Source organism: Scyliorhinus canicula, chromosome 12 (assembly GCF_902713615.1).
Source record: "Scyliorhinus canicula chromosome 12, sScyCan1.1, whole genome shotgun sequence".
NCBI classification, from domain to species: domain Eukaryota; kingdom Metazoa; phylum Chordata; class Chondrichthyes; order Carcharhiniformes; family Scyliorhinidae; genus Scyliorhinus; species Scyliorhinus canicula.
Genome location: NC_052157.1, coordinates 103,868,582 through 103,884,413, shown reverse-complemented (window position 1 = coordinate 103,884,413; position 15,832 = coordinate 103,868,582). Strand labels below are relative to the sequence as shown.

At 48.3% G+C, this 15,832-nt stretch overlaps 1 protein-coding gene across 1 annotated transcript in view; it reads left to right on the top strand.

Annotated features, from left to right (window-relative positions):
* Positions 1 to 2,881: 2,881 nt before the first annotated feature.
* The window catches only part of ankfy1 (ankyrin repeat and FYVE domain containing 1), a 79,894-nt gene continuing 66,943 nt past the window's right edge, over positions 2,882 to 15,832 (top strand). Inside the window, exons 1-2 of the mRNA XM_038813632.1 lie at positions 2,882 to 3,070; positions 9,811 to 9,929. Coding sequence (XP_038669560.1) covers positions 2,934 to 3,070; positions 9,811 to 9,929 — 256 coding nt within the window. The 5' untranslated portion in view covers positions 2,882 to 2,933. The remainder of the gene's footprint in view (positions 3,071 to 9,810; positions 9,930 to 15,832) is intronic.

Here is a 15,832-nt window from a genome sequence, read left to right as displayed (position 1 = left end):
TTTGGATAGGTGCAAAAATAACAGGGTTGTTGCGGTAGATGATTTTGACTTCCCTTTTACATTGACTGGGACTCACTTAGTGCGCGGAGCTTGGATGGGGCAGAGTTTGTAAGTTGTATCCAGGAAGGCTTCTTGATGCAATATGTAGATAGTCCAATTAGGGAAGGGGCAGTACTAGACCTGGTATTGTGGAATAAGCATGGACAGGTGGTTGAGATTTCAGTAGGAAACATTTTGAGACTAGTGATTGCAATTCCGTACTTTTGGATGGGGATGAGGGTAACCTCGGATGAGGGTATCCTCGCGTTAAGGTGCTAAACTGGGGAAAGGCAAATTATGATAACATTAGACAGGAATTGAAGAATTTGGATTGGGTGTGGCTGTTAGAGGGTAAATCAACATCGGACATGTGGGACTCTTTCAAGCGACAGTTGATTTAGGATTCAGGAAAGTCGCGTTCCTGAGAGAACGAAGGATAAGTATGGGAAGTTTAGCAAGCCTTGGGTAACGAGGGATATTGTAACCTCATCAAAAAGAAAACGGAGGCTTTTCTACGGTCTAGAAGAGTGGTGACAATCCAAACCCTTGAGTACAAAAGATAGGAAGGTACTTAAGTGGAAAATTAAGAGGAGTCATGAAAAGTCCCTGCCAAGTAGGATTAAGGTGAATCCCAAAGCTTTTTATTCATATGTATAGAGCAAGAGGGTGGCTAAGGAAAGGATTGGACCACTTAAGGACAGTGAGGGGAATATATATGTTGAGCCAGAGGAAATGGGCGAGGTACTGAATGAGTACTTTGCATCAGTGTTCACCAAAGAAAAAGACTTTGTGGAAGATTCTTGAGTAGGGTGTGTGGATAGTCTGGGCCATGTTGACATCAAAAAGGAGGTGGTACTGGGTATCTTAAAAGATATTAAGGTAGATGAGTCTCCTAGGCCTGATGTGATTTACCCCAGAATACTGAGGGAAGCAAGGAAGGAAATTGCTGGGGCCTTGACTGACATTTGTATCCTCATTGACTACAGGGAGATCCCAGAGGACTGGAGAATAGCTAATATGGTACCACTGTTCAAGAAAGGTAGCAGGGATAATCCAGGAAACTATAGGGTGGTGAATCTCCCGACGGTGGTAGGAAAATTACTGGAGAAATTTCTCATGGACAAGATTTGGAAACAAATGGAGTCATTAGCGATAGACAGCATGTCTTTGTGAAGGGGAGTTCTTGCCTTACTAACTTGATTGAGTTTTTTGAGGAGGTGACAAAAGATGATTGATATGAGGGCGGTGGATGTTTACATGGACTTCAGTAAAGCCTTTGACAAGGTGCCTCATGGCAGATTGGTACAAAAGGTGAAGTCACATGGGATCAGAGGTGAGGTGGCAAGGTGGATACAGAACTGGCTTGGTCACAAGGTAGTGGGTAGCAGTATAAGGGTGGTTTTCTGAATGGAAGTCTGTCTAGTGATTTTCCACAGGGATTGGTGCTCGGGCCTCTGTTGTTTGTAGTATCCATAAACGATTTGAAGGAAAATGTAGCTGGTCTGAAGATTGCGGGTGACACCAAGGTTGGAGGAGTGGCAGATAGTGTTGAGGATTGTCAGAGAATACAGCAGGACATAGATTGGAGAATTGGGCAGAGAAATGGCAAATGGAGTTTAATCCAGACAAATGTGAGGTAAAGGATTTAGGTAGGTCTAACAGAGGGGAAATATACAGTAAATGGCAAAACTCTTCGAAATATAGAACGTTAGAGATCTGTGTGTACCGATCCACAGATCTTTGAAATTGGCAATGCAAGTAGACAAGGTAGTCAAGAAAGCATATGGAATGCTTGCCTTCATTGGACAGGGCATTGAGTATAAAAATTGGCAAGTCATGCTACAGTTGTATAGAACCTTGGCAAGGCCGCATTTAGAATAATGCGCACAATTCTGGTCACCACACTACCAGAAAGATGTGGAGGCTTTGGAGAGTGTGCAGAGGAGGTTTACCAGGATGTTGCCTGGTCTGGAGGATGTTAGCTAATGCAGAGAGACTGTTTTCATTGGATTGACGGAGGTTGAGGGGTGAACGGTTAATGTCTGCAAGATTATGAGGGGCATGGATTAAGTGGATGGGCAGGCACTCTTTACAAGGGTGGAGGGTCATAGGTTTAAGGTTCATGGAACAAACTTTAAAGAACAAAGAAAAGTACAGCACAGGAACAGGCCAGTCGGCCCTCCAAGCCTGTGCTGACCATGCTGCCTGTCTAAACTAAAATTTTCTACACCTTCCTGGGTCCGTAGCCCTCTATTCCCATCCTATTCATGTATTTGTCAAGATGCCCCGTAAATGTCACTCGTCCCTGCTTCCACCACCTCCGGCAGAGAGTTCCAGGCACTCGCTACCCTCTGTGTAATAATTTTTAAAAACTTGCCTCGTACATCCCCTCTAAACCTTGCGAGATGTGCGAGGCAGGTTTTTTACACAAGTGGTGAGTGCCTGGAATACGCTGCCAGGGGAGGTTGTGGAAGCAGATACATGAACAACGTTCAAAAGTCATTTTGACAAATACATGGATAGGATGGGTATAGAGGGTTACGGCACAAAGAAGTGATGTTTTGATCAAGGACTGTATCATGACCAATAGGGCTTGGAGGACTAAAGGGCCTGTATCTGTGCTTTTTTTGTTCTTAATGGGCCCTACTCTTTTTCCTAGTTATCCTTTTACCTTTAATGTACTTTACTTTACTTTAAGGCAATATAATAAAGGACTTTAATTTTATTCTGGTAAATTGCTTTGGTGCAAGAGCCTATTAATTTACTAACTGTTTAGACACTTGTCATAATTTTTAAAGTGCTTAATTTTTACTGTTCTTGTGGCATTTTTTCTGATAGAGGAGGTTGCCAAGCTGCAGAAACATCTGGCACTCCTCCGCCAGGAGTATGTGAAGATGCAGCAGAAGCTGGCAGAGACAGAGAAGCGATGTGCAATGCTCGCAGCCACATCCAACCAAGAGAACTCCAGTGACTCCTTTGTTTGCAGACTACTGTCTATTGTGTCCGAGCTTTATCAGCAAGAGCATTACAGGTAAATGTTTGACAGTTAATATGTTGACTTAGTTTACAAATAAGTGTTTGGATCAGGTCAATTGAACTGATAAATGTCAGTAAATCTTTTAACTTTGAGTTAGGTCAACTGTATTTCCTTCTTTCTCTCAAATTACTGGCATCAAAATCATACTAGCTCTTGCCATCAGAATATCTAAATTTAAACAATGCTGCTGTAATCGTCTGACATAATTGGACTGAGTGCCTTTTCAGCTTGGCTGCTGCAGTGCAGTAATCTCAATGGGATTTCTTTCCCTTTTAGAAAACCTCGTTGATGAAATGCATCCTCTTGAGACTTGCAGGTTAGGTGTGTAATCCCACAAAATGAGCTGGCAGATTTACTGTAATTAATCTCAGACGATACAGTGATAAATATTTTGCATGTGAATGCTTAAGATTACAAAGTAATTGGTCACACGTTTTGTGGGGGTGGGGTGGTGAATCAATTGTTGGGATATTTACTATAGCACCTTCAATCATAGATAATTTCGCGTTAATAGACTCTTTTATGAAATGTCCATTTGTGTGGTGGGGAGCAGCAGAACAAAAGGGAGTACCTGGGTAGTGCTTTTTCCTGATGTGCACTCTGCCTGATCAAGTATTCAGTGTCTTGACCATTGACTGGTTCTCGTTTATTGGTCCAAGCAACAATGGGTTTTTTCGGCACCCTCCTAAATGCACATGCTGAGAGGCATCGTCCGAGAGCTGTTTGTCTATTAACTACGATTCTTTGGGGTATGAATTGTAAATTTCACATTGGGTGATCCCTCGCTGTGAGGCAGCTTTCTTCTGGATTTGTAAATTTACCAGCGATGGCAGAATGTTGTATTCTTCCTTAAACCTACTTCTATGACCTTAAGTTCAAAATCTACTTTAGAACTGACTGCAAGGGGGGGGGGGGGGGGGGGGGGGCACACATGGAACAGTGGTTAGCACTGCTGCCTACGGTGCTGAGGACCTGGGTTCGAATACTGGCCCTGGGTCACTGTCTGTGTGGAGTTTGCACATTCTCCTCGTGTGTGCGTGGGGTTCACCTCCACAACCCAAAGATGTGCAGGTTAGGTGGATTGGCCATGCTAAATTGTCCTTTAATTGGACTAAAAATAATTGGGTACTCTAAATTTATTTTTTTAAAAACTGACGGCAGATCCTGAAATTTGAGTGAACCTCTGATTCGGGCTGACTTGGTAAACTTTTTTTTCGAGCACTCAATTATTTTTTTCCAATTAAGGGGCAATTTAGCGTGGCCAATTCACTGAAACCGCCCCCCCCCCCCCAATTTTTTTTTAAGAAGTCCGTAAGACTATAAGACATGGGAGCATGTAGTCCAGCAACTAAGGAAGCCGATGTTCAGGACGCCAAAGCGTGTAGTGAGGCAGTGGGGAAGGTAACACTGACAAAGGAGAGTACTTGCAGGCACGGAGATGGGTTGAAGTGTGTATACTTCAACGCAAGAAGCATCAGGAATAATGTGGGTGAACTTAAGGCATGGATCGGTACTTGGGACTGCGATGTGGTGGCCATCATGGAAACTTGGATAAAAGAGGGGCAGAAATGGTTGTTGGAGGTTCCTGGTTATAGATGTTTCAATAAGATTAGGAAGGGTGGTAAAAGACGGTGGGGCAGCACGGTAGCATGGTGGTTAGCATAAATGCTTCACAGCTCCAGGGTCCCAGGTTCGGTTCCCGGCTGGGTCACTGTCTGTGCGGAGTCTGCACGTCCTCCCCGTGTGTGCGTGGGTTTCCTCCGGGTGCTCCGGTTTCCTCCCACAGTCCAAAGATGTGTGGGTTAGGTGGATTGGCCATGCTAAATTGCCCGTAGTGTCCTTAAAAAGTAAGGTTAATGGGGGGGTTGTTGGGTTACGGGTATAGGGTGGATACGTGGGTTTGAGTAGGGTGATCATTGCTCGGCACAACATCGAGGGCCGAAGGGCCTGTTCTGTGCTGTACTGTTCTATGTTCTAAGAGATGGCCGGGGGGGGGGGGGGGGGGGGGGGCAGCATTGTTAATTAGAGATAGTATAACAGCTGCAGAAAGGCAGTTCGATGAGGATCTGCCTACTGAAGTAGTAAGGGTTGAAGTCAGAAATAGGAAAGGAGCAGTCACCTTGTTGGGAGTTTTCTATAGCCCCCCAATAGCAGCAGAGATGTGGAGGAACAGATTTTGGAAAGGTGCAGAAGTCACAGGGTAGTAGTCATGGGTGACTTCAACTTCCCAAATATTAAGTGGAAACGCTTTAGATCAAATAGTTTGCATGGGGTGGTGTTTGTGCAGTGTATCCAGGAAGCTTTTCTAACACAGTATGTAGATTGTCTGACCAGAGGGGAGGCCATATTGGATTTGGTACTTGGTAATGAATCAGGGCAAGTGATAGATTTGTTAGTGGGGGAGCATTTTGGAGATAGTGACCACAATTCTGTGACTTTCACTTTAGTAATGGAGAGGGATAGGTGCATGCAACAGGAGAAGTTTTACAATTGGGGAAGGGTAAATACGATGCTGTCAGACATGAACTGAAGTGTATAAGTTGGGAACATAGGCTGTCAGGGGAAGACACAATTGAAATGTGGAACTTGTTCAAGGAACAGATACTACGTATCCTTGGTATGTATGTCCCTGTCAGGCAGCGAAGAGATGGTCGAGTGAGCGAACCATGGTTGACGAGAGGTTGAATGTCTTGTTAAGAGGAAGAAGGATACTTGCGTAAGGCTGAGGAAACAAGGTTTAGACAGGGCGCTTGAGGGATACACTATAGCCAGGAGGGAACTGAAGAAAGGGATTAGGAGAGCTAAGAGAGGGCATAAAAAATCTTTGGCGGATAGGATCAAGGAAAACTGCAAGGCCTTTTACACATGTGAGAAATATGAGAATGACTAGAGCGAGGGTAGGTCCGATCAAGGACAGTAGTGGGAGATTGTGTATTGAGTTTGAAGAGATAGGAGAGGTCTTGAACGAGTACTTTTCTTCAGTATTTATGAATGAGGGGCCATATTGTTGGCAAGGACAGTGTGAAACAGACTGATAAGCTTGAGGAGATACTTGTTAGGAAGGAAGATGTGTTGGGCATTTTGAAAAACGTGAGGATAGACAAGTCCCCCAGGCCTGACGGGATATATCCAAGGATTCTATGGGAAGCAAAAGATGAAATTGCAGAGCCGTTGGCAATGATCGTTTCGTCCTTGCTGTCGACAGTGGTGGTACCAGGGGATTAGAGAGTGGCGAATGTCGTGCCCTGTTCAAAAGGGGAATAGGGATAACCTGGAATTACAGGCCATTTAGTCTTACTTCGGTGGTAGGCAAAGTAATGGAAAGGGTACTGAGGGATAAGATTTCTGAGTATCTGGAAAAACACTGCTTGATTAGGGATAGTCAGCACGGATTTGTGAGGGGTAGGTCTTGCCTTACAAGTCTTATTGACTTCTTTGAGGAGGTGACCAAGCACGTGGATGAAGGTAAAGCAGTAGATGTAGTGTTCATGGATTTTAGGAAGGCATTTAATGAGGTTCCCCATGGTAGTCTTATGCAGAAAGTAAGGAGGCACGTGATAGTGGGGAATTTGGCCAGTTGGATAACGAACTGGCTAACTGATAGAAGCCAGAGAGTGGTGGTGGATGGCAAATATTCAGCCTGGAGCCCAGTTACCAGTGGCGTACCGCAGGGATCAGTTCTGGGTCCTCTACTGTTTGTGATTTTCATTAATGACTTCGATGAGGGAGTTGAACTTTACTGGGTCAGTAAATTTGCAGATGATACGAAGATTGGTGAAGTTGTGGATAGTGAGGAGGGTTGTTGTCGGCTGCAAAGAGACATAGATAGGATGCAGAGCTGGGCTGAGAAGTGGCAGATGGAGTTTAACCCTGAAAAGTGTGACGTTGTCCATTTTGGAAGGACAAATATGAATGCGGAATACAGGGTTAACGGTAGGGTTCTTGGCAATGTGGAGGGGCAGAGATCTTGGGGTCGATGTTCATAGATCTTTGAAAGTTGCCACTCAAGTGGATAGAGCTGTGCAGAAGGCCTATGGTGTGCTAGCGTTCCTTAGCAGAGGGATTGAATTTAAGAGCTGTGAGGTGATGATGCAGCTGTACAACACCTTGGTACAGCCACATTTGGAGTACTGTGTGCAGTTCTGGTTGCCTCATTTTAGGAAGGATGTGGAAGCTTTGGAAAAGGTGCAAAGGAGATTTACCAGGATGTTGTCTGGAATGGAGAGTAGGTCTTACGAGGAAAGGTTTGAGAGTGCTAGGCCTTTTCTCATTAGAATGGAGAAGGATGAGGGGCGACTGTGATCAGGGGGGTAGATATAGACAGTCAGACTTCCCCGGGTGGAACAAACCATTACAAGGGGACATAAATTTAAGGTGAATGGTGGAAGATATAGGGGGGATGTCAGATGTAGGTTCTTTACCTAGAGAGTAGTGGGGGCATGGAATGCACTGCCTCTGGAAGCAGTGGAGTCGGAAACATTAGGGAACTTCAAGCGGCTAATTGGATTGGTACATGGATTACGGTAAAATGCTGGGGTGTAGATTGATTTGTTCTTAATCACGATTCCTTGAGAGAATCGTGAACAAGGATTCCCAAGTCCCTTTGTGCTTCTGCTTTCCGAAGCATTTCCCCATTTAGAAAATAGTCTATGCCTAAATTCCTCCTTCCAAAGTGCATAACCTCGCACGTTTCCATATTGTACTTCATTTGCCACTTCATGCCCACTCTCCTAGCCTGTCCAAATCCTTCGGCAGCCCTCTTGCTTCCTCAATACTAGCCAGGAGGGAAGTGAAGAAAGGGATTAGTAGAGCCAAGAGAGGGCATAAAAAATCTTTGGCGGGTAGGATCAAGGAAAACCCAAGGCCTTTTACACATGAGAAATATGAGAAATATGAGAAAAATGAGAGATGGTAGGTCAGGATGGCAGCTGGTGACGAGTGGTGTGCCCCGGGTCTGTGCTGGGACCACTCGTAAGAGGGTTTTATGCCCTCTCTTAGCTCTCCTAATCCCTTTCTTCAGTTCCTCAATACTACCTGTCCCTCTACAGATCTTTGTATCATCTGCAAACTTAGCAACAGTGCCTTCTGTTACTTTATTAATGTATATTGTGAAAAATTGAGGTCCCAGCACAGTCCCCTGAGGCACACCACTCGTCACCGGCTGCCATCCTGAAAACGACCCCTTTATTCCCACTCTCTGCCTTCTGCCAGTCAGCCAATCCTCATCTATGCCAGGATCGGGGCAGCACGGTGGCCTAGTGGTTAGCACAACCACCTCACGGCGCTGAGGTCCCAGGTTCGATCCCGGCTCTGGGTCACTGTCCGTGTGGAGTTTGCATATTCTCCCCGTGTCTGTGTGGGTTTTGCCCCCACAATCCAAAAATGTGCAGAGTAGGTGGATTGGCCACGCTAAATTGCCCCTTAATTGGAAAAAATAATTGGGTAATCTAAATTTATTTAAAAAAAAAAAAAAATCTATGCCAGGATCGTACCCTTGACACCATGGGCTCTTAATTTATTTAACAATCTCTGATGGGGCACATTGATGAACGGCTGCCACTACTGGGCAAACCCCTGCAGCGATCCCCTTCAGGCAAATTTAATTTTCTCGAGTCTGAGAAACTTCGCCATGCCACTGACACATACCCCTGACATTCAAGGTTCTGAGTCCTTCCATCCTAGTAAGATCCGTCTCCGGGCCACCAGGGAGACGAAGGCCAGGATGTCAACCCCCTCCTGCCTCTTGGATCTTCGGTCACGCCAAAAGATGGGTTCCTCTGGACTTGGCACCACCCTCAGCTTTAATACTTCTGACGTGACATCAGCAAACCCCTGCAAGAAACCCCTCCGCCTCGGACATGCCCAAAACGGGCATGCACGGTAGCATAGTGGTTAGCACAAATGTTTCACAGCTCCAGAGTCCCAGGTTCGAATCCCGGCTTGGGTCACTGTCTGTGTGGCGTCTGCACGTTCTCCCCGTGTGTGCATGGGTTTCCTCCGGGTGCTCCGGTTTCCTCCCACAGTCCAAAGATGTGCAGGTTAGGTGAATTGGCCAGGCTAAATTGCCCTCAGGGTCCAAATTGCCCTTAGTGTTAGGTGGGGTTACTGGGTTATGGGGATAGGGTGGAAGTATGGGCTTGGGTAGGGTGCTCTTTCCAAGAGTCGGTGCAGACTCGATGGGCCGAATGGCCTCCTTCTGCACTGTAAATTCTATGAAAAAAAACAAAAAAAAAAACATGGACATGGTTCGCATGACACCCTGCATAGCGCCCACACCTATCCTCCACCCCCTCAAAGAACCTGCTCATCCAGGCCACAGTCAAGTGTGCCCTGTGTACCAGCTTAAATTGTATCAAGCTGAGCCTGGCACACTGATGAGGATGCATTGGCTCACCTCAGGGCCTCCTCTCATAATCCAGCCTCCAACTCCCCACCCAGCCCTTCTTCCCTATATCTTCACCTCTCCTAAATTCCCTTCGCCTTTCCTAAATCGTTGGCTTTCATCCCGTCTCTGATTGTAAAATTGTTTCCGCTCTGTTTCCCAATGTCTTATCCCTGTGGGCAAGTTTGAACCGTGGATTTCTTTACCGCTCTCTTGCAAGGTAAACAGATTGGCATCATGCAGCCCAGTAATTGTGAGTAGTGTCTGGGGTGCCTTTGATTCTCACCTCGTTCTAAGCTGCTTTAAACACGAATGACACAAAAGCTCAGCTGTGTTTTTTTTTGTCTTGCAGTGACCTGAAAGTGAAGGTTGGAGAAAAGTACATAAATGTTCACAAGTTTGTGTTGGCAGCACGCAGCGACTCCTGGAGCCTGGCAAACCTTTCCTCTACCCATGAACTAGACCTGTCAGGTTTGTGCATAAATCCTGTTACCAGATTTGGTCCAAACCACACTACTGACTTGCTGTCTTAATTTGGCACCCTGGAGGGCAGGGTGCTGGTAGGCAATAGCCTGATGATTCTTTGCTTCAGTGGAGTGATGGGGGTTGGGAAGGACTTTTCCTGTTGATTCCCTTGTTTCCTATTTATTTTATTTTTATCATTTTTGATCCATGGATCTTTAATGGAGACATACCTTTTAAGTCAAGCAGAAGAAGTAAAGAACGCAAAGGTTTCAAAATAATACACTCTGCTCTGAAGTTTGTTCTTTTGAACCGGAGAACTCGAGACTTTCTGGCACCTGAGAGATCGGAAGGATTCTGTTCGATTGGTTGGCTGGTAGCCAATGGATTGGTGAGGGCCTGTATTCTGCCTGGCAACAGACAGCAAATGGGTCCTGCCAGGTGGTTTTTTTTTTTCCCGAGAACCTGAGAGAAAGTCCTTAGAACGATGAGAGGAGAGACGGTGTGTGATTGCGCTCTAGCCCAGGGTGTCGTTACAATTGTTACTAAACCCCTCAGAAACCAGGTGGAGTTGGAAAGCAGTTTTTTGGCTCCTTTAATCACTGCGATATTATCCAGTTGCTTTCAAGACTCTGGCTGCGATTGAACGGTCGTGCCGCACCAGACGCAAATCCGAATGAGCCGGTTAGGTCGCGGGAGAGTCCAAAATCAGGAACTGCGCTAGTCGCTGAACGGTTTCTGATCTCGCCGGCTGCTCCCATTGGTGAGATCTGGATCGCGCTGCAGCGGCTGCCCTGGACTGGGGAGCGAGGGGCTCAATGCCCACGGGTCCATTGTGGACGCCTCAGATGTGCGATAAAGTCATATTCATTCTGGTGTCCAGCTGGTGGCCCACCTCATCCTTGAAAGGGGGCTCAGTGGGTGGGACCCATGTGTCAGTGGACCTACTGGAGGCCACTGCTGAGATGGTGATCCTCAAGTCCTGCCCTACCTTCTCACGGAGCTCCTCCTCCCACCATTATCTGATGGGGGTGGTTAAATCCATATCCGTGTCACTCCCACTCCGCCACAAGGACATCCCCCAATGGCGTATTCTCTTCCGGCACCAGTTCTTTATCCGCCTGGCCCGGCAGGAGGTTTTAGAGGGGGGGCTTTGCAGTCCCCTATCAAAGGAAGATCCTTTGCGTCTTCTGGCCCATGGATGGCATATGGTGCCATGCTTGCAAAGGGGTGGGGCACTTCCGAAGAAATTACCCTGCGGCCGTTGCAACCACCAAGGCTACCGCAGCTGGTGCCCCCACTCCCTCCACTGACCCTGCAACTGCACGCGTGCGTGCGGGTGGGTGGGTCAGACGGACGGACGTCAGCGCCTACCGACACCTTGGCTGCTGGCGAGGTGAGGGAGCCCACGCAGCCGGAAGGCATGGAAGAAGACATGGGACAGGACAGTTTGCCTGCGGACAGGTCCAGATACCTCTGACCCCATCAGTCGAAAGAACCCTGAGTTCTGGCTTGGGTGCTGTTGCTTGGCCTCGCCCCATGCTCACCCAGCAACATCCCCAGCCCGTCGACGTTTTGTTGTCGGACCCGAAAACGTTTCTGCGCTGGCCCCTGAGGGTGGCGGTGGTGAGGTGTGCAGCCCGGAACTGGAGGGCACTTGCCACTGCCATGAATTTGGGGCCGGAACATCGAGTGAAGAGTGAACAACCCGGGGAGACTTCCAGAGACACGGGTCTTACCAGTGGATGACCCTCTTTTCCCGTAAATGGCTTCACTCCATGGAGGAGGAGGAGAGAGGATGGGAAGAGGATATTCCTCCCTGTCCACTATAGTGAGGTGTGGGTGACACCCTGATTTCCCCTCAATCATGCCCAGCCCCAGAAGGGAAAGAGGCAGAGGGACGGTGAGGAAAAGCCCTACGTTGTAGTCGCACCTTGCCGGTGAGCCAGCGTAGGGGCTGGAGCAAGGGTCTGCACCACCGCTTCCCTCTGGCTCGGGACACCAGTAGAAGCATGAGAGGAACCTGCCTGTTGACAGTCCTGGTGGTGGGATTGAGGCTAGTTGGTGGGTCTGTGCTGTCCGCCACACCCAGGAGAGCTCGAGACCCCGAGGAAGTCAATTGCTTGGTGGTGGGCATGGAGGGTGCATTAGAGGCTCTCTGCAGTGAGATGGAGGGCTCATTACCGCCTGACGCTGGAGACGAGAATCTACCACATTTTGATTTGAGTTTTTAAAAAATGGTTCCATAGATAGTTTAGGCAGTGCACCCTCCATGCCTTCAAATGCACCCTCCATGCCCAACACCTTTCCGTACGTTTGCAGGTAGCTGCAAGTGGAGATCATCCCATTGGTGGCCACCGACACCTGTAGGCCGTGTGTATTTCCTGTCGCCTGTTCTGTTTCCGTGGTCTGGAGTGAGGATTGGGTTGGGGTAGATGACCTGAAGATGGCAATTGGACAGTCTGACCTGACTGCGCAGTGGAGCATTGGAGTGTTTTTGTGATTGCTGCTGTCCTTGTACTGTTGCCTGGTATGATGTTCTCGGCCTGGGTTCATTTGCTGCCTCCTCTTCTGGTTCTGTGGCCTGGAGCGAGGAAAAGGACGCTGAGCGATGTCTTGCCACTGACTTTGGAACAGAGGCGAGAGTTTCTGGTTTCTCCTCCAGCTCACCCTGCATCATGTGACCGTCCGGGGTGCTTTTTTTTCACCGCTGGGAACTGCAAGAGGGGGAGCATGAGGCTGACTGGTCCAGATAAACACCGTTAGTGGGTATTGCAGGCATGCTCTCGTGGTCTGCTACTGACCATGTGTTGCTGCCTGTTTACTGTTCAGCATGTATTTGGCTTTCTTTGTGCAACTGCACTGTTGTGGTTTTGTGTTTGCACTGTTTGGTTTTGCCCAATAAGCAAAATATTCCCAAGTGGGTAGGCGTGCCATGTCACAGGCGATTGTTATTGCCCAGCATCCCAATCAGACTGTGAGGCCTGGACACTGGAGGCTTCAACACTGCAGGGGCAGCGGCCAATAATCAAACACCCAAGATCTGGGCTTCAACACTGACCAGAGGGAGATGAGATCAAGGAGGGAACCCGCACCCAGTCCAAGTATTGTTATCGGCTAGGGTCTGAGGTCCAGTGCCCATGGGGTCCCTGCTGTAGCTGCAGGTCCGTTTGCAGGATGGGGTCCCCTAGCACAACTGGCTTTTTGGATGGCACCTTGAGATGGCAGGGAGTGTACGGGTGGGTGAAGGCTTGGGGGATTTGAGGGTACTGGGGTGAAAGCCATAACTGGGTGGTCAGTCGCTCTCCCTCTGCAGTTCCCACAGATATCACATTATGGATGATATTGTAAACCTCGCGGTGGCTGCTCAGGCGGATAAAGGCAGCACGGTAGCACAGTGGTTAGCACAATTGCTTCACAGCTCCAGGGCCCCAGGTTCGCTTCCCGGCTTAGGTCACTGTCTGTGCGGAGTCTGCACTTTCTCCCCGTGTCTGCCTGGGTTTCTTCCGGGTGCTCCGGTTTCCTCCCACAGTCCAAAGATGTGCAGGTTCATAGATCATAGAATTGATCATAGAATTTACAGTGCCGAAGGAGGCCAATCGGCCCATCGAGTCTGCACCGGCTCTTGGAAAGAGTACCCTACCCAAGGTCAACAACTCCACCCTATCCCCATAACCCAGTAACCGCACCCAACGCTAAGGGCAATTTTGGACACTAAGGGCAATTTAAATGAAATGAAAATCGCTTATTGTCACGAGTAGGCTTCAATGAAGTTACTGTGAAAAGCCCCTAGTCGCCACATTCCGGCGCCTGTCCGGGGAGGCTGGTACGGGAATCGAACCGTGCTGCTGGCCTGCTTGGTCTGCTTTATAAGCCAGCGATTTAGCCTTGTGAGCTAAACCAGCCCCATATCATAGCCAATCCACCTAACCTGCACATCTTTGGACTGTGGGAGGAAACCGGAGCACCCGGAGGAAACCCACGCACACACGGGGAGGATGTGCAGACTCCGCACAGACAGTGACCCAAGCCGGAATCGAACCTGTGACCCTGGAGCTGTGAAGCCATTGGGCTATCCACAATGCTACCGTGCTGCCCTTAGGTGGATGGCCATGCTAAATTGCTCTTAATGTCCAAAATTGCTGTTAGTTTGGGTGGGGTTACTGGGTTATGGGGATAGGGTGGAGGTGTGGACCTTGGGTAGGGTGCTCTTTCCAAGAGCCGATGCAGACTCGATGGGCCGAATGGCCGCCTTCTGCACTGTAAATTCTATGAAGAAGGCAGTGGCAGCAACCTCGACAGCGGCTCAAGGCAGCAGCCCACGTGCAGGGGCCGGCCCCACATCCCGAGAACCCGGTTGCCCATCATGCCAGGGAGGGACCCCCAGGGAAAGCCGCAGATGGTCCAAGGTGTGCAGGTGTCACTGATCATTTGAAGAGATGTCGGACAGCATGTGCTGCAGGAGGCTCTGCCTCAAGAAGATGGTGCAGTACCTGTGCTATATCCTTGTAGATCTGGCACCAAGTGGAGGAGGAAGATACCTGCTCCCGATCACCGCAGCCCTGAATCGTTACGCCTCGAGTTCATTCCAGGGTTCGAATAGGGACTTGTTTGACATATCCCAACTGACAGTCCACAAGTGGATCCATGAATCCAGGGTCCCCTGTTTGCCTGGGCAGCTAACTATATAATCTTTGACCTGGACCAAGTTCATCAGGATTCTCTACTATTGCCAGGATGCCCCAGGTCCAGGGGGTAATAGATGGCATGCATGTCATCTTGCGCAGTCCAGGAGCGCTTTTCATTAACAGGATGGGGTTCCACCATCTGAATGTTTAACTTGTGTGCGACCACCTTCTTAAGATCAAGCATATGTGTGCACGCTTCCCTGGGAGTGTGCACTACATCCTGGGCAGTCTTGAGATCCCTGGTGTCTTTGAGGGATACCCCAGGGTGAGAGCCTTGCCCTTGGGGGATAAAGCTTGGGCCCTGGCTAATGACGCCAGTGCGGAGGCCGTTGACCAATGCGGACACACAATATAGCAAGGCCCATGAGGCCACCTGGGCTGCCATTGAACAGGGCATCGGACTGCTTTAAATGTGGTTCCCATGCCATGATCCCTCCAGTGGTGCATAGCAGACACCGGGAGAATGTGTGCAAACTCCACACGGACAGTGGACTGGGATCGAACCTGGGTCCTCGGCTCCGAGATGTTTTAATGGTGTACAAGTGTCCTAACTGTCCTAGCTACTGATGGTCTCGCTGGGTCGGGAAATACCTGGCAATTCCACAAGATTGTGCCCTCTATCGTTACTTCTGGAACTGAAAAGCAAGACATGCGTGGAGTATACATGGCTCCTTGAGCCAGCTCCACTATTCAATTAGACATCTCACGCAGCAATCCATTTCCCACCCATATCCCTTGATTCCCTTACTGCCCATATCTCAATCTTGAATAGACTCAATGAGCATCTTCATCACCTGGGCAAAGACATTTCTCCTAATTTTCAGCCCAAATGGCTGATGTCTTATCCTGATTTGAGACCCAATTCTAAACTCTTTGGCCGAGAGAAACAGCCTCTTGGTGGCTCCAGTGTCAAACCTCAGAATTTCAATAACCGCATTTCTCTCACTCTCACCTCCTAAACCATAGAATATAGTACCATTTTATTAATTTTCTCAGAAACAGAGAAAAACTATATGGAGCTCCAAATCTAGCTGACTTGCCAATTGTCACATCCGTCCAACGCTGCTCTTATTTTTCCTGAAAGTGCTGCACTTCCCAACACCGTTATCTTATTTTTCCTGACAGTTCTGCATGGATTTCTGAGTATTGTTCAGAGGAAAAGCTGCATCCTGTTACCAACGTGTGTGATGACTGAATTTCTGGAGTCATTGCTTTTGCATAACC